Raw genomic sequence first — 27,209 nt, 5'->3', positions numbered from 1 at the left:
CCTTTAATTGCTTCCTTACATTCTGTAGACCACCATGGTACTATTTTTAGTTAACGTCTTAGGCTTAGTTTTTGGGATTGATACTCCTGCTGCAACAATTATTCCACTGCCAATTTCATTACACAATTTCTCAATATCCTGATTTTTATCAATAGATAGTAACAATTCATCACTTACTTCTCTATACTTACCCCAATCTGCTTTTCCCTAAAATCCATCTCTCTTCTCTTATGTCATGTTCATTTCTTAATTCCACTCCTATCTGAATTCTAATAGGATAATGATCACTTCCTACTGTGCTTTCCCTAACTACCTCCCAGTCACATCTATCTGCAATGGTTTTTGTGACAATAGTTAGATCTATTGCTGACTCTGTACCCCTTGCCACATCTATTCTAGTCCCAGATCCATCATTCAAACATACTAACTCTTTCTCTTCCATAAATTCTTGACTACATTTCCATTCCCATCATCCCTCTCTCCCATAATGTACTATGTGCATTAAAATCCCCACACCAGATAATTCTCCCTGTCAAATCCTTCCAAATATCCTCCAGTTGCCTTATCTCCACTTGTCTACATGGGTTATAAAAGTTTATAATCATCACATTATCTTCATTTGTCCATACTTCTGTAGCAATGTATTCCAAGTCATTCCCCCTCTTTACCTCTCTATACTGAAGTCCCCTTTGTATAAAAATTACAACTCCTCCTCCTTTACCTATTTCCCTATCCCTTCTTATAGTCATACCCCTTTATTACAAAATCCAACCTAGGCACTAGCCAGGTTTCTTGTATACAAATAATATTAGGTTTCTCTTGTAAATTTTCAACATATTTTTTGAATTCTTGGCCGTTTGCAATTAAACTCCTAGCATTCCACTGAAGTATAATTAAAACCATTATACAGGCCCACTCCATGACTGTGATTGTTGTGTTTCATCATTAAGAATATCTCTTACTCTTTCCCAAGGCATTCCCTTTGCATCCAGGTATTTTTCAGCTGACTTTACAATTATTTTAATTCTTTCAGTTCTACTAGTGGTCTGTGCTGAGCAATTGATTATCTCAGCCATGAAGAGCACAAAATCACCTTTTACTCACAATCAACGTATCTTCTTTTAGTTGATCACACTTTTTTACACATTCCTTTACATCTTTAGTCCCATCCTTTATTGTTTCTACCGGTACACCTACACCTCTTGGGACTTTCTTAGTTGCCTCTGCATAGGAAACCCCTTGGACTACTTTTAATTCGCTGTACCTCCTGCATTCTTTTGTTAGCCTCACAACCTACATATGCTGCACTATGTTCTCCTCCACAGTTGCAACATTTTAGTTTTACCCCTTCTTCACACTTTCCATATTCATGTTCACCACTACATTTGCTACATCTTTGTTTGCCCTTGCATATCGCCGCTACATGCCCATATCTTTGACATTTAAAACACCGCAGTGGTGGAGGAATGTAAACCTTGACATCATAGCTCATGTAACCAATCAAGACTTTTCCTGGGGTTTAGCTTCGTCAAAAGTTAACAGTACTGATAGACTGTCACATATAACTCCATTCCTTCTTGTTTTAAGTCGCTTTGCTTCCCTTACTTTAACATTTTGTATTCCTTCTTTCACTGAATCCACTGACTCACTTAGAGGAATCCCAGAGATCACACCCCTAACAAAGTTTTTGTCATATGCCATTGAACACTTCACTCGCTGTCCATTTAGTTTATTTGTCTTTATTGCTTTCTGTTTTTGTTCATCACATTTACATATTACCAGTAAAGAACCATTCCTCAATTGTTTAGCGCTCCTTACCTCCCCAATGTCTTTATGCAGACTTTTGGTTAGTTGGATTGGACTCCACTCGTTAAAAGTAGTCCCATCTTGTAACAATTTGATAAACACCTTGAACTCATCTTCACTCCTTTTCACCGTTTTTATTTCTTTATCAATGTCACTATAATCTGATTCGTCTCTATCTTTAGTTTTCCGTTTCCTATTGATTACTTTCCACTCATCCAAACTCCCGCGTCCAACATCCATCTCCCCATCCTCACTTCCTGATCCGTCATTTCCTGACCTCTGACCATTCACAGTCCAGTTGTTGCCAACCGCCTGTAGCTCACGCTCACGCTCAACAGACAAACGTCTACGCTCCTTTCCTCCAGTTGCCGCCGTTCGAGTCCCCGCCCGTCTAGATTAGTCCAGAGCCCGTCTTATTAGACATTCTCTGATTGGTCAATGCATCCGAGCACATGTGACCCTAATCACTTTTCCGGGGTACTTGCTTTTCTGTGTATGTTTCAACAAGAATCAGAATTATCAGTGGTTTGACATGTACTCCGAGGACAAATAAGTCACGGTTTCTTGATGGCTGTTGGTCTAGTGTAACCTTCACTGTAAAATAATAAAGTAAAACAAAGCAGTAAACCTGGCCATTAAACAGATATAGCATAATCGGTTTAAACGTTGATAAAGAGAAAATGCATGCAGAATGATGATTCCCGAACATTCTTCACGTTTCCATTTGTGCCAATTTGTGCTCTGTGCCACACATTTCCTATGAACCTCACATAGCCCTCTGACCTTGCGTGGTTTAGACACGCCCAGATAACAAGTTGAGTCTTCGAAGCGTCGAGGAAGTAACTGTAGCCTATGAGTTTAATTTCTATCTACAGTACAAACAAACAAAAAAATCGATAAGCACGACAATGGACAGTCTTCGTCGTGTTCTAAGTGGTCGTGAGGAAAACGAAGAGTTGGGTTTGACAGCACAGGTATTGTGGACTGACATGACGTAACTTTAACGTGTAGTTATTGGCAATAAGCGAGTATTTGCGATGTCTTACTAACATAACAAGTTCATATAAAGTTATCTACTGTAGTGTATATATGTATATATCATACCAATTACCTAGCTATGTGTATGTTTAAGCGCAAAAAAGGACATAACCATACTGCCAATTAATGTGCCACGGGTTTCCTGCCAGCGAATCTTAGCTACTACTACTACTAGTTGCAAACTACTAGGCCTGGTTTACATTTACATTACATTTCCCCACAGACCCTACGTTTATCATTTTCAGAGGCTACCGAGGTTCTTGGATTAGGCTATGTCATTTGATAATGTGTGGATTTGGTATTTGAGCTCTATCATCAACTTACTCTATATCTCAGTTTAATGTTGTTTCTCCATTCAAATTACAAGTTTACATCCTGTCATGTGCTGTGTCTGAGGATTGATGGCCTATGTATGTGAATTGCATTTTTCAACACAAGTGAAAAATAACGAGTAGCCTGCTCCCAAAAGGGAAACTATGAAGTTGTTATTGAAATATAAGAAATGTATAAAATATGATATAGGCTGCCCAACAGAATCTTTGCAATGTTCTACTGTGTTCCAGTGGCATTCTGTCACATTATGATTTGTGACCTCCCTGTGATGAGTGGGGTATATAGGCTACACGACTCACAGGTTTGAGAGCATCAACCGGCTTTTAACATGTAGCCCATATTAGACTAATTGAAGAAATTGTATTAATGCAATGCTGAATTGATGCCTTTTTCATGCTTTCATGAAGGATCATGGGAGGTAAGCTGTTGTGGTGTTTTACTGTCATTGCATGGCTGTCAAACTATGTGATTCTCAACATGAAACCCCAGATGCATAGTTTAGATGTCCCACATCTCTTTACATATTTTAATTTTTGTTTGAAATGTTCAAATTCTTCTATTGCATTTGACCAATGTTGATTTTATGAGGAAATGCAGAACTACCATCCCAAGGCAGCTAAGAGCCGCATTATATTGATCTCTCCACTGTGTTCTCCATGTTAAGATTTTAAGAGAAAAATGAACTCTTGGTAACTTGCCGTGACTGAGTGATTAGTTAATGTGGCTGTGCTCTACACCCCTGAGCATGGTGGAGACATCAAGGAAGTCTCGAGGCCGTTGCACTGCTTATTTCTTGTCTTGTGACATCCTTCCATTGTTCTCACTACTGTAGGTCCTGGACGCGTCAACGCTGAGCTACAGTACCCGGGTGAAGTGGTTTCTCGTCTGTTTCGCTTCGGGGGTCCTGTGCTCCATACTTGTGAGTCTCATTATCAACAATAACTCTGTTTCCTCTTGACCAGATGTCCAAGGGCAGAGATGGACAGCCATTACTGTTAGTCTGAAACAACAGCTCCTGAATCCTCACACTTTATTTCTTTCTCACAAACTACTGTTCCCATAGAATGTTGCAAACTGTTTACTGTTGTAATCCCTGATGATATAATGATGATAATCATTACAATGTAATGCTCTGTAAAATTGGAATGAAGTACTCTATTTCTCATCTCAACGGATTTTTATTTTTCTATCTTTATGAAGCCTAAGCGGACACTACTGCTTGACACCACAAACTCAGGAAACATTAAAAGTGCAGTCCACAATGCTAGGGAAAGATTGTTAATATTTGAACTCTACTGGCAATCATGCACACCCCCTCTGTGCGCAGTGGCTCTGAAGCAACATTTTGGATTGGAATAGAAATTGGCTGTATTTGACAAATGTTGTATTGGATTATAATGGCTGACTGTACTTTTAAACGTGCTATGTGGGGATTTTTTTAGTTTATAATATTTGAAAACTACCTAGAAATATCAACAAAATGTGAAGGAAACAAGTGTGTCAAAAATGCCCAAACTCTGTTTCACTTTGTCATGTCAAGTCACTTTATTTATATAGCATATTTTAAAACAACAGCCGTTGACCCAATAGTGGCAGTGAGGAGTTGACAATATCAAAATAGTCCGGGCAGGGGTACAAAGACTAACGAGATAGAAACATATAATGCATAAAATGATAAAATAAAAGTTAAATAAAAAGTACAGAAATTTAATAAGAATGCTAAATACTAAAGATAAAAACTTTGCACAATGTTTGGTGCCGTATTACAGTTTTTTTCTGATTGCTTAAGCACATTTTTTGTAACTATGGCTTTTTTTGCAAAACTCTACACACAAATAGGAAAACCTTTTACCCAATCAGCAAAACATTGTAGTTCTCTTGCAAAAGCTAACACACCTTGCTTAACTCTTCACACAGTGTTTTCGTATCAAACAGTAAACACAAGCCATCACAATAGTAAGCACACAATGTGCCAACTACACACTGATGGTATGAATAAAAAACACATCTGGCTTTTGCTTTCTCTGTGCACAAGGTAGACTATGTCAGTTTGAGGTCATACTTTTGTCATAGTTCTGTAAACATACTGGGATCCAAACTTCAAGTATTGGTGTTTATTTACACACATCAAAACAAACACAAGTGTGTTTTTTCAAGTCAAAACACAAAAAAGCAATTTTACTGAGACAAAACAAGTCAGTCTACATCGGGTCGTCCCTCTCAAAATTTCGTCTACATCACATGCAATGTCCTAGTCCAAGGCAACGGGGAAAATATATTCTGGAATGCCACATTCCGGCCTGACATGACAATATCCCCACATGTAGACTGATTTTTTTTGCCTGTAAAAGGGCTACTTCTTTCTCTTCTTCCCCCTCCTTGTCCTCCTCTTGCTCCTCCTTGTCCTCTTCCTCTAACTTCACCTCCTTGTCCTTGTCATCCTCTCCCTCTCACTTCTTCACCTCCGCATCCTCTTCCTCCTACTACTTCACCTCCACTTCCTATTCTTCAGCCTCCTCTAATTCTTACTCTTCTCACTCTTCCTGCTCCCTCCATTGTACAAAGTGAACTAATTATCTAAAACAGTTTTCACATGAGAAAGTGTGCCAGAGAGTTGGCAAAATAGTGAAAATAATAGCCATACATGTGTATAGATTTGTTAGGAGTGTGTTGATCATTTGGAAATTGAGTGTAAAGCATGAGTTGTGTTTACAGTTCCGCAAAAAGAGTGCTATGCAGTGAATTGTGCCTACAGTTGTGCAAAGTGTGTGTTACAAAATTGCAAACTTAGTGCAAAGCAGTGTTTGTGCTTTTAGTTTTGCGAACTCAGTGAGTGGTTTTGCTATAAGTATTAATAGTTTTAGAAATTGTGCTATAAAAATCACGGTTGTGTTTAAGCATTCAGAAAAAACTGTAAATACAGTGAAAACTGATGGAAGAGTGACATGTGGCTGCGATCAAGACAACTCGAAGCCTACAAAACTCTGTAATATACCACCTCTGTCTAGCAGAATGAGTATGGGAACCTGTGCTTCCTCATGTCAGCATTAATAAGTGCACGGTTCTAAACCAATTCACATGACGTTTTTTGAGTTCACAGTTCACCAACCTGACTAACAGTTGCATGTGTGTCAGTATAAGGTGCCCTGTATGTTATGTGATATCATGTCTTGACTTCATTCAGTGATAACTCAAATTTAAATGGCAAGAGTATCAGTTGGATAGTTTTTGAATAGTCTAAAATTTAAACCATTTAAATTCAGTTAAAATGAGCACTATGGATGGGATACTAATGGCTCTCTCTGTAACAGTTGTTGTTCCACATTATCATAAAAGCTGACATGACGTGGTCTAGCCTGGGTGTTCCCATGCTGCCTTGCGCGCGATTTGATTCATGCTGCTAAGACAGCCTGGAGACCATGGAGCAAATTTTTGCCTGAGATAGGGAACCAATCACAGAACAGGTGGGAAAGCAAGACGATGATGAGCTATGCACAGACACATTTGATAGACATCCGTGGCACCCAATAAACGGATCTGGGCATTTTTTTCAAATACGAGAAAATGAACGTTTGGTTCCCAGACCACGTCTCATTGAGAAGTGGTGGCGCTAGCCAGGCTAGACGTGGTCATATGTGCTGTAACTTTCAACTATGAGTTGCTGATGAAATCTGCTGATTCAGTGATACAGTTCTGAATACTTCCTCCTGCTCATACTACTGAGAGTTGCAATACTGTAGTCCATTGCTAAATCCTTCTGTCCTGACTAGTATTGCTGTGAATTGTGGTTTGAGTCAATAGTCTAGCTTGTATTCAGTATTCAAGGCAAATAAAATGCCTAGTTCATTTGATCACTCTGTGCGTATCTTATAAGTATATATATATAGTATATATACTCTTTTGATCCCGTGAGGGAAATTTGGTCTCTGCATTTATCCCAATCCGTGAATTAGTGAAACACACTCAGCACACAGTGAACACACAGTGAGGTGAAGCACACACTAATCCCGGCGCAGTGAGCTGCCTGCAACAACAGCGGCGCTCAGTGGGGGAGCAGTGCCTTGCTCAAGGGCACTTCAGCCGTGCCTACTGGTCGGGGTTCGAACCGGTTACAAGTCCGAAGCGCTAACCAGTAGGCCACGGCTGCCCCTCTTGCTGTAACTATGTCCCATTCTTATGACACTATTTAAACTTTGATGAAGTAGAAACCATCTAACAAACCACTGCTCTGGAGGCATTGCGGTGACTGTATCAGCTAAACACTTCTTCCTATTTGTCAACAGCAGTTTTGGTTTCAAGTGGTTCTTACATCAAGTAGCCAAAATGTCACAACCACTGCAAAGGGCCTCAAGAACAAAGCATACATTTCTCCTGACTGTATACAATTCCCTCACTTTCTCACTCCATGTCCATGTGTCTTTCTCTCTCTCCCCCTCTCCATTGCTGAGTGGCAGTTGGCCTACGTGTGAGTTGGTAAAGGATCTGTCCTGATAAGACAGTTTATACTGTCCTCAACACCTCTCCTCACAATTGGGCCACGTGGCTGGCTCATGCAAAACCTTTTGTGGTGACTGCCTACTTCTCTACCACTCTCCTCTCTTACTACTCTGTGAGGTGGGGAAGACACACTGGGCTTCCTTTATTTCTCATTTATTTAAACCCACTTCTCTTAACCTTTAAACATACTTCTGTCCCAAGTAGTGTCTGAGAGAATGTCATTTTTTTTCTGCAATTCTCGCTGTAACCCCTAGATGGAGCTATAACACAAGCATTGCATGGTTTCGCTTCTCAAACTGTGTGGCCATGGATTTGCTTATTAAAATCCACCTCTCGTGTGTTCCCAATTTGAATCATTGTGAATCTTTTGAATATGTGTTTTATGTTTCACGTAATGTTCACTTTACTAATGTTTAATGAGTGGCATGGTCATTCACTGTGGTCTCTTGTCTTGGTCTGACAGGGTTCAGCACTGCTCTTCTTGCCAAATGGCATCAAGCTGTTTGCTGTGTTCTACACTCTGGGGAACCTCGCTGCCCTTTCCAGGTAAGGCTGTGAATAGTATTTAGTAATTGAATTACTCTAACTCATAACTTGTTTTGACCCAAAACTAACCTAGCCAATGACTACCACCTTTTGTGCTGTGCATTTTTAGGAAAGATGGGATGTGTGCTTGGTAGTGTTTGTGACACTCACACACACAGACACACACAGACACACACACACACACACACACACACACACACCCCCTTCACCAGAGGTGCTGGACTGTTGTGTAAACTCAAATAGTCTGGCAAAATCCCTCTCCATAGTAACAACCCCTGTGTGTGAGTGGGGGCAGCAAAGTGAATTGCCCCCCTTGACCTGATCCATAGGTGTTCAAGTCTTACAGAACAGCCTGTTCACAGTGCCGCTGTTCTCCTGTTCATTTCTCCTTGTTCCTTTCTCTGATCCTGGCTCTGTGGATTGAAGGGGAAGATCAGAGCAATTAAATACAAATGAATTGCCCCCCCCCCCCTCCCCATGATGCCGATGTTTGTGAATTTGGTAATGAAATTGGTGCAGAGCTGCACTCTTTATTTGGAAAACAAAATATTTTTTTGGACAGGACAGTTAATCATCACTTACTGATGATGTAAGATGTGCTAAGTGTGAACATGGTGTCCTTTCGCACACACAATCTAGAGGGAAGACCCTCTTGCAACTTACTTGGCTCGTTGGGTTTTTTCTCCCTGTTTGTTCCTTTTGTGTCTAGTAGAAAAGGGGGACCTTGACAATGTGTGTTCTTGGTGAATCTAAAAGGTTGTGTGTGTGTGTGTGTGTGTGTGTGGGTGTGGGTGGGTGAGTGGGTTTGGGTTTGGTTGGGGGAATAAGGTGCATTTTATCTCTCTGTTTCTGGTCTTTCTGTGTCGGATGGTTACTATGGGGCTTGTGACATCTGAGGGCTGAACTGACACCTTAAAACAGGCCTAGCAGGTGCTTCTTAACCCCATCATGATCAAACAAGGCTCAGGTTATCAGCACACCAGCAACCAGTCAGTAGGCATGGCTTGTCTGGCTTGTCGTTATATTCAGTTTCATATCCTGTTTTGGTTTTCTACATTTGTTTAGATGGAGCACCTGAGTAGTCTGTGTGTCTCATTTTCTGCTGCGTGTCGGGTGTCCTCTTTGAGCATTTTCAAAAGACACTATGCAGGAGAACTGAGTGACCCCTGGCCCAGTGTGTGTGATCTACATCTCAGCTCAGTTTGGTCACCAATGGGTGCACAACTGCATTGCCAATAACCGAATTTAGTCTAATCACAGTGTTTGATCACAGTGTTTGAAATGTTCAGCTTGCCTATTTTGCAAGTTTAGTAGAAGTAGTCATTTGAAGGTTTTGTGACCTCATTATGTGTAGGCTTAATGTTAACCCTTTAACATTAACTGGTCTTTGACACATTGTTATAATATTTGCGAGCTATGATGCCATCATATTTTCTGACCTTGAAAAATGGCACAGAAGTGTGGTTATGCCACCTATGTTATCTCAGCTTGACCTCCTGATTAGCTGGAACTTGTTGCTAATATACAAGGTTGGTGTTGGAACACCTTGTTCTCGCCTTCTTTCTCTCTCTGCCTCTCTCTGTAGTTGTCTCTCTCTCTCCCTCCCTCTCTCTCTTGCTCGCTCTCTTTCTCTTTCTCTCTCTCTCTCTCTCTCTCTCTCTCAGAAATTCCTTGGAGGAAACACAATCATTAACTTGTGTGGGTCAAACTAAAAAAACCCTGAGGCTCTAACCTGGAAGCTCCCACTGGATGGCAACCAAAGCCCTTGGCCTCCCTGTCAGTGTCTCAGATGCAGAGCCAGCGGCCTCAGTCCATATCTGTGTTGTTACGCTGGTAGTCAAATGCCTGTGAGCTGAGTGAACACATCTGAATTTCTAGAGTGTGGTGAGTGTGCTGGGATGTCTAGACTAGAGATGGTTGAATGGCTTCAAATACTTCACTGGATAATTGACACTCTGGGCAATTTACCATGGAGTGTCATGGCAGTCTCTTGGTTCTGTTTCCTTGTTGGCCACTGTCAGCACATTGGCAGCAGGTGAATCATGTGACTGAACGACTGACTGCTGGCTCATGGCCACTTTTATAATAGCCATAAGCTGTTTGCAAAATTTACAGTTGCCGTGAGGACTTACTTTTGAACCGTAACCAGCCCTGTCCCCAATCTGGGGCTAGTCTGAGCAAAGAAGTCTTAAGATGAAGGAAAACGCCACCATTTTCTCGGACTGAAGTGCCCTGGCAACACACGAGCCCCACCTGATCCGTCCCCACCCCCTGTGCTTGTTCAAAGCAATGTTTACTGTCTGGCTTTAAGTGCTCAGGAAAGCTGTTTTAAGTGCTGTCCAAAGAGTTAAGCTTGCTTTGTGACCTGTGTTATGAGACCATAAGAGAACTGAATGGATTATTGTGTTTCTTTCACTGATGCCTGTTACAGTGGCCGGAGGCTCTTGAATCCATGTCTTGGCTCCAAACAACAAGCAATATTGAGGGCAGGGACATTTGTATTCTTCTGGCTCAAGTCCTGTTAAGAACCAAGCATTTATTACCAATAGACAGAGAGATTTAAGAGAAACAGTGTTATAGAGGTATACAGCATATAGTATGAATTAATCTCAAACTATTTTGTACTTTTTTAACCATTACACTGCGGGTGTCTCGCAGGCGGGACAATTGCAGTGCCCCCCACCTCCCCCCAGCATTCTAAATCAATTGTATGAACCATATTGCTATGTAGCATAGTAATATTATACACCATTTAAAAGCTTGAACTCTTAGGGATCCATATATGATAGCCTGGGTGTTCCCAGGCTGCCTTGCGCGCGATTTGATTCACGCTGCTAACATGGAGCAAATTTTCGCCTGAGATAGGGAACCAATCACAGAACAGGTGGGAAAGCAAGACGATGATGAGCTATGCACAGACGCATTTGATAGACATCCGTGGCACCCAATAAACGGATCTGGGCATTTTTTTGTTTGTTTGTTGTTTTTTTGTTTTGTTTGGTTCCCAGACCACGTCTCATTGAGAAGTGGTGGCGCTAGCCAGGCTACATGACGACCTTTTTCAATAGCCATATTGGGTATTGAAATATTCACAGTAACCCCTAGAAATTGGAACACTCATGTGGTTTATTCAATATTAGTTGTGCATATATAGTCCCATCTTATACACATCCATCGAAGAAAATGCAAAAATAAAGACTTTTGTGTAATCATTCCATATTTTGTGTAGTCATTCTATATCAAAACCCTTGACATACATTCTAAATAGTCTACAAAAAACCTCAAAGTGTTACCTTTCATTTGAGACCAGGATCATGCTTTTACACCAAGAGGTTGCCACACAGCAAGGCTTTTACTGTTAATATGCATTTTGGGTAACCAAAAGTCCTATGGGGAGTTTCCATAGGGCATTTTACAAAACGCATGAGCATACCTTGGCAAATAATGGTCTAGAGTCCTCATATTTCATTCTATATTGATCTACTTTGAGATACAGATTCACAAGACCTGTTAGTGGGCCTCAGTCGTGTTTCCAAGACAAAATAAATGACCAAGAGGGCATGTGGGAATGTGGTCATTTCCAGAGATGTACAAAACCGCCTAAAAACTCTCTCTGACTCTGCTTTCAAAAGAGGTCAAGCTCTTGAATATAAGTCAAAGTATGTGGAAACAGGGGCCATTCTTTGTAGGCAGTGTGCAATTTTGAGCAAAAAAATTCAAGTAAAATGCCTCCTTATAGCAGCTTTTCAGACTAAATATGTTTAGCTTTACTTACTCCTCTTTCATAGTGAACTAAATATCTTATGGATATGGACAGAACAAGGCATCTGAGGACATAATCTTAGGGCTTAGGGAAACACTGATCAACCAGCATTTTCTGTCATTCCTTCAATCAAACAACTAATCGATAAATTACTCGACAGATGTATCAACTATGAAAATAATTGTTAGTTGCAGTCGAGAGAGAGAGAGAGAGAGAGAGAGAGAGAGACGAGAGAGAGAGAGAGAGAGACGCAAATGCTGGTCATAGACTCCCAGGAGTGCCCTCCTGCTCACCTACAGTCAGAGAGGCAGTGATGCACACAGAAAGAGAGGGAGGGGAATGAGCGCCTGCGTCACCAGGGCGATTGGCCATTTTTTTCAACCCTGACGTCTGGCAATCAGTGCGGAGCTCTTTTGACAGGAAAGCCTCTGACGTGGAGGCTATCTTTTACACACGCACACACATACACGTTGCAAGCTGCCGTCATTCACACGCCAGTGAGTGCGTCTCCACCAACGCCATCATCCATAATGGTCGACACCTAAAACACACATAGGTGTGGAAGAGTGACACAAACACCTGGTGGTAGACTGGGGAACACATTTACTCATGCTGGCAGTCCCTGTCATAACTAGATGTACCACATAGCGGTACAAAATATGACCGCCGCTCAGTCCTGTACATCCGTTCCGCGAAAATAAATCACACTTCAATTTGTCTCCATATTTTACTCCATCCCCCACTCTTGAAACTTTTGTGTATGCTTGTTTGGCATGCCTGAGTGTGTGTGTGCGGCTGCACAGAAAGTAGCCTACTGGTGCTGAAAAGGTGAATAGATTGTAGAATAGCCAAAGAAGATGTAGCATTGTTATAAAACCTTTAAAATCTCTGAACAATCACAAGTAGGGCAGTTCATCACAGTTCATCCATTGCAACTGTATTGATGAAAGGTCACTTACACCTGTAGGCTACATTGTATTTGGGAAAAGCAAAAGGTATCAGCATAATGTTATTTATTTATGTTTTATGTATTTATAAACAAAAACATCTCTGTCAGTTCCATGCCGTTTTCAACACCTATCAAAAACAAAGGTCATTTTTGGATGGATGGATTTTTTGTGAATGTTTCTTCTTCTACATAAGATTTTAGTCATCTTTAGTTCATATAATACTTTATTGTCAATGCACAAATTAAGTAACAGTAGTCTGAAACGTTATTGTTAATGCACAAATTAAGTAACAGTAGTCTGAAACGAAATGCTGTTTTACATCTAACCAGTGGTGCAAATAACTGACTTGTCCAAATGGGCCTTGATGAAATGCATAAGCTAGACTGTTCATACACATTTTAACGGGCCAAGAGTTGAAGAGCTTTTGTCCGTTATTGTTAGGTTGCAAATATAGGCTGATTCATGTTCCCTTGCATTGTGTAACTGAGGTCCATGGCTAGTCTGGCTTTCATCAGACCAAGCTCAATCTTTTAAGAAATCAAAAAAAAAATAGCGGGCAGATCAGGCTGGGTTCACCCAGCCTAGTCCATAGGCACCGATATTGTTTAATTTTCGATTGAGATATACACGCTCTGGCTATTCTAAATGCAAAAATGCATCAGGGAGTTATGACAAAACTGTAACTAACAAACTAGATCCTAATAGAAAGCTGTTAGCTTCCCTAAGCTACAGGTAGGATTATAAGGTAGGCCTATTTACAACATTAATTGTCAATAGGCTATGCTGGCGACACAAATAAAATCTCCTTTGAAACCAATGGCTTACGCCTTACAGTATCAAAGCGGACTTAAACTGCCATATCGTGGCGAAAAGTTGTAATAACATTCACGCAGCTCCATGAGTCAAGGAAAGCGCGAATGAAGTAGCCACTTCTAAATGGGACCCACTACACAGTAGCTTAAGGTGTGTTGCTAAAGCAGCCATAATGAAATGAAGGTGTCATTGTTTGGATACTTCACACACACGTGCTTTTTAATTTCACAGACTACAACTACCAAGATGGAATCAAAGCACATCGATTCCCCTCTCACACCCTGCACGCACTTAAAACAAAATAAACAGGCGTCTCAGTCTCACGCATGTATAGGCAAAACTGTATCAGACCAGTGTAACGTTGGTAAATCTTCCATTGCACAGAATGATTTTGTAGCACGTGCAATAAATGACAGTCGAAAGATACAAACAGTGCTGCTATCAATTTGCAATTTGCTTGGTATAACCGCATTTATAGTTTTCTACAAATGCAATCAATCAAATTGGCCTCCATCACTCAACCAACTCTAACGGTAACATTACCTAGGTCCTTATTGATATTACAAGATTAACGTACCTGCAGTAAAGACCAAGCATGTCCGATAAACATCCTCAGATTTATTTAGGCTTCAAGAAGAAATGGGAATTACACTTCATGTGAACATCGTCCTATTATTAGATGTTTAACAAGGTAAATTACAGTCCTTGTAGGAAGCGTCCATTGTTTTTCCAACCCACTTTTAACTTCCAACAAAATTACGCCTCACTGCAACGATGCGCCATCTAGTGGACAAAATCGACTACTTATAAGCCAATACTGAAAATGCAGCCATGATGATGATGATGAATATTTATTTTGGCTTTCTTTTAATCCTACTGAATTTGTAATTATGTATCGGCCGCTCTAATACCGATAGTATGTGGGTGCCTGTGTGTGTGCATGTGTATATGTGTGCACCGCCATCTACAGGCCAATGAGTGTACAGTCGCTAAATGTACACATAACCTAATTTTTTTAGACCCCCCATGGATGAAATTCTATGAAACTTGACATACCCCCAGAGAATGCCAGGTCAATCATACACATAATATTTGGTGCAGTTCTGAACATCTTAACTGAAGATAGGGGCGATTAAAGCAGAATAATATTGCATTTTCATTTTTTTTTACTGGGGGTGCAAATCACAAATGAGTGATTATGGGCCAGGTTGATGTGGGCCCTTGAGACCAACATACCATAAAAAAGATTCTTCATCCTCAGTGCCACGGTTCAGGTAGTTATTTAGGAAAAACTTTTTTTTGGGGGGGGGCCCAGCACGGGGTGAAATTTTCCGTAAAAGTCTAGTGGGGCTACATACCCACCAAATTTCATGTACCCGGTGGTTCGGGTGTCCCGGTATCGCTGACCAAAAATTCAGGAAGTAGATGGCGGGAAAAATTCTTGAATTGTGTGCATGTGCGCGGTGTACAAGTTTATGTTTATGTGTGTGGGTGTGTGTGTGTGTGTATGTGCGCTTGTGTGTTTGCCTGCGATATGTGTGTTTGTGCATGTGCATGCATGCGTACATATGTCTACTGTGAGTATGTGTCATAATATGATTACTGTAAATGTATGTGTGTAATTGTGTATCTGTTTATGCACATGTGTGCACATGGAATGGGTTAACATGACCCCTGGAGGCAAACATCTGGGAAAAACTTGGTCATCCCTAGGCCCCTCACGGTTCTCAAGATATTCACGTAAAACTGTGTCTGCCCTACCCTCCTTTTCGGGGGTCCAGTACAGCGGGGGGCTACAGATCAAAACGAAAACCGATGGTTCCATGCTATCCATGTGGGGTTACATGCCCACCAAGTTTTGTGTACCCCCGTCTTTCAGTGTCCCGGAATCCTTGTTGGTGTCACGGTCACTAAATGTACACATAAATTATTTTATTTTAAGGCCCCCATGAACTAAAGTTCACAAAACTTGGCATGCATTCGAGGGTGTCATAATGATCCTACACTTTCAATTTAGGTGCAGTTTTGACCATGTCAGCCAGAGATATTGTGGTGAAAAAACACCTCATTTTTGCTTTTTAATTTTTAACTAGGTGGCGCTTATACATGAAATAAGTGGTAATGGGATGGGTTGACATGCCCCTTAAGACCAACATACAAAAAAAGGTGGACCTCCTAGGCCCTCACGGTTCTCGAGATATTCACAGAAAACTGTCTCCCGCCACCTACAGGCCAGTTGGTGTATAGTAACATAAATTAATTTATTGTGTGGCCCCCATGAACGGAATTCAACGAAACTTGGTGTGCATTCAGAGGGTGTCATAATGATCTTACACTTCCAATTTCGTGCAGTTTTGACTATGTTAGGTCACAGATACCATGCGATTACAACACCTCATTTTACTTTTTGTGTTTAACTAGGTGGCTTATACATGAAATGAGTGGTTATGGAATGGGTTGACATGGCCCCTTGAGATCAACAAACAAAAAATGGTCCTCCTAAACCTTACGGTTCTCAAGATATTCACAGAAAACTGTGTCTGCCTTTACCCTCCTTCGGGGTGCAGTCCAGCGGAGCCAAGCGGGCGGTCATATAGGTTTAGTCAGATTTTTTTTTTTTCTTTTCGCATGCCCAAATTTCGTCAATGATTCCTGACACTGAAAGACCGGGTGATTCTCCTTTCGGGGTGCAGTCTGAAAGATCAAAACGAAAACGGGTTCCATGCTATCCATATGGGGTTACTTGGTGGGCATGTAACCCCTTTCACAATGGATAGCATGGAACCATCCCTATATGACCGGCCGGGCGGTCATATAGGTTTAGTCAGATTTTTTTTTTTTTTTTTTTTTTTCGCTTTGATCTGTAGCCCCCACTGGACTGCACCCCCGAAAGGAGGGTAGGGCAGACACAGTTTTCTGTGAATATCTTGAGAACCGTAAGGTTTAGGAGGACCATTTTTTTTTGTATGTTGATCTCAAGGGGCCATGTCAACCCATTCCATAACCACTCATTTCATGTATACCGCCACCTAGTTAAACACAAAAAAAGTAAAAATGAGGTGTTGTAATTGAAGGTATCTGTGACCTAACATAGTCAAACTGCACGCAATTGGAAGTGTAGGATCATTATGACACCCTCTGTATGCACGCCAAGTTTTGTGGAATTCCGCTCATGGGGCCACACAATAAATTAATTTATGTTACTATACCCCAACTGGCCTATAGGTGGCCGGAGACAGTTTTCTGCTAATATCTCGAGAACCGTAGGGCCTAGGAGGTCCACCTTTTTATGTATGTTGGTCTTAAGGGGCATGTCAACCCATCCCATTACCACTTATTTCATGTATAGCCCACCTAGTTAAAAATTAAAAAGCAAAAAATTAGGTGTTTTCATCACAATATCTCTGGCTGACAAGGTCAAACTGCACGAAATTAAAAGTGTAGGATCATTATGACACCCTCCGAATGCATGCCAAGTTTTGTGTACTTTCGTTCATGGGGGGCCTTACAATAAAATAATTTATTATGTGTACATTTAGTGACGTACACCAACAAGGATTCCCGGGACACTGAAAGACCGGGGTACACAAAACTTGGTGGGCATGTACCCAAACATGGATGGCATGGAACCGTCATTTTTCGTTTTGATCTGTTGCCCCCACGCTGAACTGGACCCCCCGAAAGGAGGGTGGGGCAGACACAGTTCTCTGTGAATATCTTGAGAACTGTAGGGCTTAGGATGACCATTTTTTTCCGTATGTTTGCCTCCAGGGGTCATGTTAACCCATTTCATGTGCACACATGTGCACAAACAGATACACACACACACACACACACACATACATTCACAGTAATCATAATGCATGACACATACTCACACAGTAGACATATGTACGCTTGCATGCACAGGCACATATGCAGGCACACACACACACACACACACACACACACACACACACACACACACACACACACACACACACACATAACATAAACATAACACAAACAATCAAGAATTTCAGAATTATGAACAGGCAAGATGGAGGTGGGGTTGTATAAAATGAATTTTACATGTGAAATCTATGAACTAATCATGTTTTGGTACTTGTCTAGCAGATACCAGTGAGAATTGAGTGTGGATAATGCAATTTAGTGAGACAGTTAGAATCATATAGGCCTTTCAGCGTGATTTCTTTTTGTGGAAAAAATGTGCTGGACTGGGCGGCGGTCATATTTTGTACTGCTCTGCGGTACATCTAGTTGTGCTTACAGGATGCTAGATCCTCTTCATGTTGTAGTGTGGGCTGGCCTTATTAATGTGTGTGTGTGTGTGTGTGTGTGTGTGTGTGTGTGTGTGTGTGCGTGCACGTTCACGGAGTCGTAAAAGCGTCGCTGCACTGTGTTTACACTGCAGAAGTGGTCTCACACGTTTGTGTTTTTGTGTGTGTTTTCTCCCAAAGCACCTGTTTCCTGATGGGGCCTGTGAAACAGCTGAAGCGCATGTTTGAGCCCACCAGACTCATAGCCACCTGTGTCATGCTGGTAAAGACCCACAGACCGTCTCCACTCCTTTTCTTCCACAATTGTACCTTTCCTTAGAAACAATGAATGTTTTAAAAATGGTGAAACAGTTTAGCACTCATTTCAGAAAGCCAGCTGTGTTGCTCTGCATTCTCTGTTCACCCTTTCCTGATTCTGACACACACACACACACACACACACACACACACACACACACACACACAGAGAAAATTTAGTGAATGGCCAAAAACAGACCACTCTAGCCACCAAGCATTTAGCAGTTTGCAATTAAAGATTTGAAGCATCTTAAGACGTCCATTGGCATTAGGCGCTGCTTAACATGCCAGTCTTAAGCTTGCTCTTAAAGCAAAGCAGCGTTGCATGTTACTTTCTAGATAATCTATTTCTAAACCCTGCACATGTCCCCATGGTATTATTAATGGAGAACTGCAAATCATACCGGACTAAGAAGGACAGTGCTCTAATTTACTGCCATTGTAGATTCCTAAGGTAGTATTTTTAGTTGTGCATCATCAGTGAAAAGATGACATACTGGAATGTTTACCACTTTTTTATTTTTCTAGCTCTGTCTGATTTTGACACTGTGTGCTGTTTTTTGGGTAAGTGTTTTTTTTTTTTTTTACAGGATCATCAGGAATATATATTAATGTTATAGCAAATATTCAATATTTGAAAAAATATATATTCAAAGACTTTTTACATGCCAGTGTGTCTTTATTCTCTTGTGATGTTTTTTAGTTTTCATCTTTTTTACTGCATATCTCCCCATTCCTGTTCCTCTACAGTGGCATAAAAAGGGACTAGCTATAATCTTCTGCATTTTACAGTTCTTGGCCATGACATGGTAAGTGTCTAAATTCTCCCTCTGCACTGTAGCTTGCGTTCAGGCATTCTCAGTCCCCAACGGGCTATTGTTGGTGTACACTAAAGAGGGATTCTGTGTCAGTGGATGAAAAAGTGTGTGTGTGTGTGTGTGTGTGTGTGTGTGTGTACAAGAGAGAGGGAGAGGAAGTTGAGCCTTGACTTGGGGCACATGGGCCACATGGGCCACGTGCAAGATTAAATCCAGTTAATGAGTAAGGTCTTAAGATGAGCTCCTCACGTTTGGCCGTGCTATCACACACACACACACACACCATGCCCCGCTGCTTCAGAGGAACTTGGCAGAACTGTGCACAAACTCACACACTCACCCACATCTCCACACACCATGTCTTTCCCACAGGCCCTGCCCAGGCAGATGGGAGGGTGAGGGGGGGTTAGTATCGCTACAGCTAAAGCAGCTCAGCTCATGTTGGGCTGAGCCGAGTAGGCCTGCAGAGCAGAGCGGAGGAGAGGAGAGGAGAGCTAATCTGATCCGCTAAGCCCGTCCTGACCCTTTGGCAAGGCCTCGAGGATGCACCAGGCCACAGGTGTGCGACCAGGTGCACACAGTTGGCACCAGGGCCTTTAGTCAGCAGCACCTCGAGGCCAGCGAGGGGGCAAGAGGGTGAGGCTATTATTAGTCTGACCCGACGCGTGTGGTCAGGTGTCATTTGCTTGGGAAAGCATTGTTAGAGAGAGGGAGATTGAGTGTGAGAGAAAGAGAGATGTGTATGTGTGTTTGGATTCCATTGGTGCTTATGGTGAATGGAGCTGTCTCAGGGACAAGCAATCTCAGTGACAAGCAATCTGTGTGTGTCACATTGAGGAACTATTAACATGTCAGTGCTTTAAAAGCCTTGTCCCCAAACACAAGCAAGCATTAGAAAAGGGTTTCAGGGTCCTGTGTGCTTACCATTTGTGTGTTTTTTGTGTGTGATTAAATATGTTCACAACTAGGAATGTAGGTATCGTTTTAAAAACACCGCATTGTATTTTGCTCATGCATATGTGATCGTCAGTGTGGGTAATTATCCATGGGGGGAGGGGGGCGGGGGTGAGAGAATGTCAGAGAGGTAGTGAGAATGTGTAGGCAGCTGAGAGGGTATTTGCCGGAACTGCTCGTTTGGCAGCCTAAAATACACGTCACTGGGTCATTTAATGGCTGTCAGTTTCATTGACGGCACAATCGCCTCTCGCATGCCTGACTCAGTCTGCGCCTTCTCCCCACAACTGACGTGTACAACGTCCTTAACACACACACCCACACACACACATACAGATGCACACAAATGACTGTGTGTGTGTGTGTGTGTGTGTGTGTGTGATCATGACTGTTCAGTGTTTGGATCATTAAGTCCAAACCTGGCAGATTCACTGTGAAGACAGAAGGAAACGCGGAGATTCCAGGAATGGGCTCTGTGGGGGAGGATCGAGCATGAGCTGAGCGTGCTCCTGAGACCCTTCTCCGAAACCCGTTCCACTTGATCTGCAGTGCCCTTGTCCGCTTGTTTATTTGTCTTCTGCACGAGTTTATTTATTTCAGAGCATTTAATAACCTCTTGATTTTTATCCGCTTTGCTTTGTGGTGGGGAGGGGGGGGGGGGGGAGGCATAATTCTTGTCAAAGTAAAGCCCGGGGATTTAAAAGCAACTCTTGTCCCTCTAGGCTTTGATTAAAGCTGTCCTGCTGTGATCATAAGGGTGTTTATACCGATGGACGTAATGCTGTGATTGTGTTGATGTGATGATTTTGACAACATAATGGTCTCTCTCGGGCACTGATCGTTGCACATGGGACAACTACTAGGTTGAAAAGAAACAATTGGACATATACTGCTAACAGTATAATTTATTGTAATTATTATGTTTTCACAGGTTAAGATTATGTGTATATGATCACATTTTCGTAAAATCACATACATTTATGTAATATGAATGTGTATGTTGTGTATCGCAGGGTGATTTCTTATGTAAGGTTAATTTTATTCAGATTACTCACTCCTGACCAGAGCACTTCTCAAATTGTCCAGAAGGCACCCCCCCACTCTCTTTTTTTGGCGTAAAGCTCACATCTGACTGTGTTAAGAGGCTGCAGTTCATTTTATAATCATCCACCTACCAGTGAATTCCCTCAACAAAGGTTGTTGTTGTTTTTCGTTGGGACTAGCCAGACTGATATCGAGGACGGTCATTGTGTGAGAGGAACTGTGTACAAAAGGCCTGTGCCCTGTGGCTCAACCCAGCAGAACCCAAAACCATTCAGCTCAGTCCTGACCCCGTTTGCTTTTCTCTTTCAGGTACAGCATCTCCTACATTCCATTTGCAAGGTAAGGAGGGCTAGTTGTTTTCTTTAAATAAACAAATAAATAAACAGAAAACACCATTGTGCATATTTGCATAGCACATTATCCTGTTTTATTCATTGGTTTAGACTCACAGGTTTTGTTGAGGCAGTCGGTACTGGTTTTACTTATTTTCCTCAGCTCTCTCAGCCTGGGTGTTCCCATGCTGCCTTGCGCGCGATTTGATTCACGCTGCTAAGGCAGCCTGGAGACCATGGAGCAAATTTTCGCCTGAGATAGGGAACCAATCACAGAACAGGGGGGAAAGCAAGACGATGGTGAGCTATGCACAGACGCATTTGATAGACATCCGTGGCACCCAATAAACGGATCTGGGCATTTTTTTCAAATACGAGAAAATGAACGTTTGGTTCCCAGACCACGTCTCATTGAGAAGTGGTGGCGCTAGCCAGGCTACAGCTCTCTAATCATTAGAGCAAAATGCAATCTGCTTCTTTATCCTCCAATTAATATTCAGCTTCTCATGTAGTTGCCCAATCCGCATATGTTCATTCCTACATCTGTAGGGTTTCCCAGTAATTATGCCATGTGTGTTAAGTACACCTTATTGAGCCAGATCTCCAGCATAATTGAAATACCAAACCCACTAATTGTCGCATACACAAATGGTAGCGTGTTAGCTCAAAAAACACACACACACACAACACACATACACACACACACACACACACACACACACACTCTCCTGTGGAGGGCCTATAGGGTTCAGGGGGGTTGGAACTGAGGATGAGTCAGTAATCCTTGAATGAAAACATGTTTTTATTTACTCGTAAACAGCATGCCTGTTGTCCTCCACCATATGGGCCCTAATCCCGGGGAAGACCCCACCACCACCACTATGCCCATCTCTCGGCCACGCAAATGGCCGTTTGTTTGTCTCTCTCTCCGTCCCCTCCCCTCTCCTCTGCCCTGCCCAGTGTGTGAGGGTATTTAGTATTAATACCTTCGTGGCGTGAAGCCAGCGGCGTTTTTAGGGGTTAAAAAATTAGTCATTGAGCGCAGCGCTCTGTCGGCAGCCGATATGTAAATAGCACTTCTCGTGTTGGCTGAGCACACAGCTGTGCGGCATCACAGGGCCGGCTTCATTCCCATTGGTTGGGTTCAGTTGTTTTTCTCAGTTGTCTTTTTTTCCCCATTTATATTGTGGTGGTTGGTAATTTGTTCTCAGTGATGAGCGTTAATCCGCATTAATGTGAGTGCTTTTTTGGGGGGGTGTGGCGGTGGTAAACAACTGAATGTGATGGGAACAGGTTTCCTTGGAGCACCTGGCTGACCTGACAGAGTGACCGAGCAACACAAACAACAATAACAATAGCAACGTAAACAAAGCGCTTCACACATTAGCCACAGCCCCATGTTGTCCCCACCCCAACCCTCCAGCCCAGCCCAGCCCACTCCACATACCAGGCTAATGGCTGCTGCTCTCCCTACCTCAGAGGTGTCCAGAGGTCCCCCCCCCCCTTTTCTCCACTCACATCGGACCCCTCCCCTTCACCCAAAGGGGATTGAGGGGGTCATCATACACATGGGCCCCTAATCTATCCTGACAGCTAAAGTGCCCCCTTTGCCCCACCCTGCGCCTGCCTTGAGGTGCTCATGGAGTTGCCTGTGGGTGTGGGGGTGCTGGTATGGCCGTATTGAGATATGATTTTTGCCCTTATTTGGCTAATGCTCTTTAGGAGTCTTCTTGTGTTATAATGAGATCCGCAGGCCAGTCCTGGTTTTCTTTGTCCGGCTCGTGTGATGTTTCTAAATCCCCCGCCATTGTAGGGGAGATTTGCCAGGGTTGAACAGCACACTGCCCTTTTTGTGTGACTATGATTGGACATTTCCTTTTCTGAGAGCTCGCTCTGCCACTACACACACACACAGTCTAAAAACATTCTCAAATTTGGAGTTGGTGGAATCACATTTTTACTTCTAAATTAAATGTTTTTACCTCAATCAATCAATCAATCAATCAATCAATCAGTCAATCAATCAAAAATCAAAAAAAACATATTCTGTAGGATTGGTTCCTTACTGTGTTTTTCCAGTCAATGTTAAAATTCATCAGTCCAAACTCACATGGTGCACTGATGCCTTATTTACCTCCTTAGTCTGCACATTTTGGTTTGTATTTAAAGCATCCATTGCACAGCTATTTCATCAGCCATATTCCAAATGTATCTCATCATCATTTATTCATTTGGTGATTTTCTAAGTTCAGCACTTAGGCTTCAGTATTTACTAGAGAGAGTGGTGTAGGACCTAATGGATGGAGAGAGCGAGCGAGAGAGAGATAGAAAGAAAGAAAGAGAGAGAGATGAATGAACAGCGTAGCAGAAGGTATGAGTCTCCTTCTTCCGCCCCCCACCATAAGCCCGCCTTCTTCCTCCCTTTTCATTTTAACCTTGACTCGGTTCACACCTCCTCCTCTTCCCCTGAATTTTGAGTGAGCCAGTGAAAGTCTGCATAGCAACACATCTACAGGCAGAGTGACAGAGGTAGAGCCGAAAAGAAAGAGGGAGGGAGGATGAGCGAGAGAGGGAGGGAGGGAGGAAGGGAGAGGAAGAGAAGGCATAGGGGCGGGGAAGGAAACGCTGTGACCTTGTTCTGCTGTTGCCGTGGCGACTGCTGGAGTTGCATCATCCTCGTGCTCCGTACCTGTGACCGATGGAGGGAAGGTGGTGGGGGAAGGTGGGGCGTGACAGCGGAAGGTCCAGCCCTCCCAGCTTGTGCGGCTTCCCGCCAAAACAGAATTAAATATGCAGGAGCACCGCCCTGCCGCCTCCGCCACAACAACAAAGAGGAAACGCCATCAAAACAACCCTCATTTTCAAACTTTTTATCCACCCTGCTGCTCTGCACTGTTCTTGGGGATAAAGCATTCGCAAAACACTTATTAACCACATCAAACCACAAGTATGCTTATGGGATAATGGATCTCTGTACAATAACTTGCTTCTCCCCCCAGTGTTTAATGAAACTCTCTCTCTCTCTCTCTCTCTCTCTCTCTCTCTCTCTCTCATCTTTTCATCTTTTTTTCTGTTTTGCAGAGATGCAGTCATGAAATGCTTCACCACCTGTTTGAGTTAAAGAGGCTTGACTAAAGACTGGTCCCAATATGCAAACACAAAGTAAATATGTAAAATATTGTTTTTTAATATAAGGAATTTATCTTTTTTTTCTGCCGTTTTCAATATACTTAAATCATCTTTTTTTAATCAAGTGTGGCTTTTGATAGCTACATACATGCAGCACTACACCATTGTGTAATACGCAAACAAATGTAATACTTTTATTTCTGAGATTCTGATTTCATTCTTTGTTCTGTGATACATGTTATTTTGGGCGAGAATGTGTTTAAAAACATGATTTTTTTTTTTCAGCTTAACTGTCAGAATTTATTTTATATTCTGTGTATGTTGAGCAGATGAAGTGTGCTCAGATAGCCTTATTTTATCTGATCAGGTGTATTATTTTGAAGAGCACTGATGTGCCTCATGGTTTTGTCCCATGCTCAGGTTCTCTTTGTTTTCTACTACTAAGACTCATGTCCATGTTGATCTTTGTACAGAGGAATGAATTTCTACACGTGTGTGAGTGTGTATGTGTGTGTACGTGTGTGCAATGCATATATAAATAAACCAGCTCTTCCATTTAATGCAACTCTCCGAGCATTAAAAACCATCACTGAACTCCACACAGGACTACTGCTCATTATTGACCTCTCTTTCTTTCCTTCTTGAAGACTTGCATGTGTTGTTAATGTTTTGGTTGGGGAGCGGTATAAGTGAGGGGCAATTTTATGTTACACACTTTGTGGGGTCTAGGATTTTTTCTTGAAGGGGCGTCTTAAACAGGGACTACTGCCCTGCCTGGGGCAACAATGTGACTCAGCTGCCATTCCATCACGCTATGGCATGCCACATTAAACAACACCTCTCAGCACCCCACATTCTATTCCTCGTTGCTCATGAAAAGACTCCTTTATTTACCAAACATGTGTAAATGAGGTCCTTTACCCCCCCTCCCCCTCTTTTAATCATAAGCCATATGTTGGCATGATATGGCCCAATTTGCCTTGGCGTGCCGTTGTGATCTCGACATGACCTAATAACCCAGTGCGCGTTTTCTTGGTGCTTGTTTGCCGTTTTGTTTTCAAAGCGGCTCCGGCACGCGATTGAAAGCGATTCTATGGATGCAGTTGCCATGGCGACGGTAGGGGCGGTTGGCGGCGCTCTGTGTGGAGCCACCCTCCTCCACTGTGCCGACTTGTTCACTGTACACAAAACCGGTCACGTGACCTCTCTAATGATGATGAAAAGAGTGGGGGGTGGAGTTGGGGGGCATTCTGTACAGCTTTCAAGTAGTCTGACAAGATGGGGGTTGACTAATATGACGGTATGACAAATAAATGGTATTTACAATCATCATTGCTCATAATTGGATGTTTTACTGTAAACTGATATTTTGTTATTGTAATGTAAACTATTGTGGCTTCTAGATATCATGACTATAACAAATAGTGACACTTCCATAGATATGTAGGCTGAGACTGGGAGAACACATCCATGTCAGTATGTCTACATCTACACTCAAGCACACTAAATGGACTCATTAGTAGAAGTGCACTAAATACAGCAATTCTGCCTTTTGGTGTTGGAATGTGTACATTTGCAGCTCTGCATTTGTCAGAAGCACAACAGCCAGTGTGTGAAGTATCGAGAACTTCGGCTGCGTTTTCAGTCTGGGAGTCGGGACAGGTTTTTATTTAAGGCACAGGGTGTCACAGGGAGTGGCTTGTCTTCCTCCTTTCATCCTCCTACCCAGGCCCATAAAAAAGAAATGTGGTGTGCAATTACTGGGGAATAAATCATGGAGTCTCAGGGTGACTTCCAGTAAGGAAGGCAGTCCTGCTGCTTTGAGGTGGGGAAGCCATGGTGGTTTAAGTCTAAGTTTAGGTCCCAATAAATACGGAGATAACAGTGACTTCTGTGAGCTCCTATAGTTTCCCTGTCTGCACGAGAGTGATAACAAATCTGCCATAAATCATGTCTTGCCCTGTAATGTAAAGCACAGTAGCAATGACTCTGGGTATATCAGAACATATTGTACTGGCCTCTTCCTGGACTTCCTTCATGATAACAGCATTGTAACATGATAACTGTTGTAATAGCTTTTCTGAGAAATATAATTGGGATGTTATTCATAAGGATGTCAGATTCAAGATATTGACCCCTAAAGTTTTTACCCCCTGTAGATGCTATACTTCTTACAATATTTGTATGTAATGTTGGTGTATCTTCTGTGATTTGACAAATTCTTGTGATATAAAATTATTCCACATCAAATCAAATCAGATAAAGTCTTGTGTAGATGTAAGCCCCTAATGAGAGGCCTGTTGGTAGAATGTATTACATAAACACAATTTGATTATAATGTTATTTGAATTATGTAATTTCAATGGGCTTGTTTGACTAATTCTATTTGTGTGTTAAGTGACTGCAAAGACCAATGATTGAGCCAGGCTCTGCTTCACATGAACAAAAGCTTCCACGTGGCATCTTTCAGATATCAAGTTCCCAGAATGGATTACATTACAAAATTCTGAAGATCAATACTTCCATGATCTAGCTAATATTTGTACATACTTTATATTTGCATTGGTCCTCCTCATAGTAATAAATGCCTTTCCTAACTAGGACTATTG

The 27,209-nt window shown here is 42.1% G+C and overlaps 1 protein-coding gene across 2 annotated transcripts; it reads left to right on the top strand.

Moving 5' to 3' along the window:
- The first annotated feature begins 2,584 nt into the window (after positions 1-2,584).
- sft2d1 (SFT2 domain containing 1) lies at positions 2,585-25,199 on the top strand. 2 transcript variants are annotated; one of them, XR_007196544.1, is made up of 8 exons: positions 2,585-2,780; positions 4,010-4,096; positions 8,138-8,220; positions 18,207-18,288; positions 18,852-18,887; positions 19,027-19,132; positions 21,449-21,478; positions 24,553-25,199. XR_007196544.1 is itself a non-coding variant. In XM_048270392.1 (8 exons), the coding sequence occupies exons 1-8, from the start codon at positions 2,715-2,717 to the stop codon at positions 24,590-24,592; spliced, it is 483 nt and encodes a 160-aa protein (XP_048126349.1). In that variant the 5' UTR covers positions 2,587-2,714; the 3' UTR covers positions 24,593-25,199. The 2 variants fall into 2 exon arrangements, 1 of the variants encoding a protein (XP_048126349.1); XM_048270392.1 differs by having other exon boundaries at positions 2,587-2,780; positions 19,074-19,132.
- Positions 25,200-27,209: the final 2,010 nt, after the last annotated feature.

The sequence above is a fragment of the Alosa alosa genome, chromosome 18 (genome assembly GCF_017589495.1).
Source record: "Alosa alosa isolate M-15738 ecotype Scorff River chromosome 18, AALO_Geno_1.1, whole genome shotgun sequence".
NCBI lineage: Eukaryota > Metazoa > Chordata > Actinopteri > Clupeiformes > Clupeidae > Alosa > Alosa alosa.
Note: the sequence above shows the minus strand (reverse complement) of the source record. Positions and strands in the feature narration are given on the sequence as shown.

What these genes read in the sequence shown, in the direction of transcription:
- sft2d1 (XM_048270392.1), top strand. Translation starts at nt 2,715, where the DNA reads ATGGACAGTCTTCGTCGTGTTCTAAGTGGTCGTGAGGAAAACGAAGAG. An exon ending in CACTGTGTGCTGTTTTTTGG is followed by an intron (nt 18,888 to 19,073) that starts GTAAGTGTTTTT and finishes GTTCCTCTACAG; the next exon opens with TGGCATAAAAAGGGACTAGC. An exon ending in CAGTTCTTGGCCATGACATG is followed by an intron (nt 19,133 to 21,448) that starts GTAAGTGTCTAA and finishes TTTCTCTTTCAG; the next exon opens with GTACAGCATCTCCTACATTC.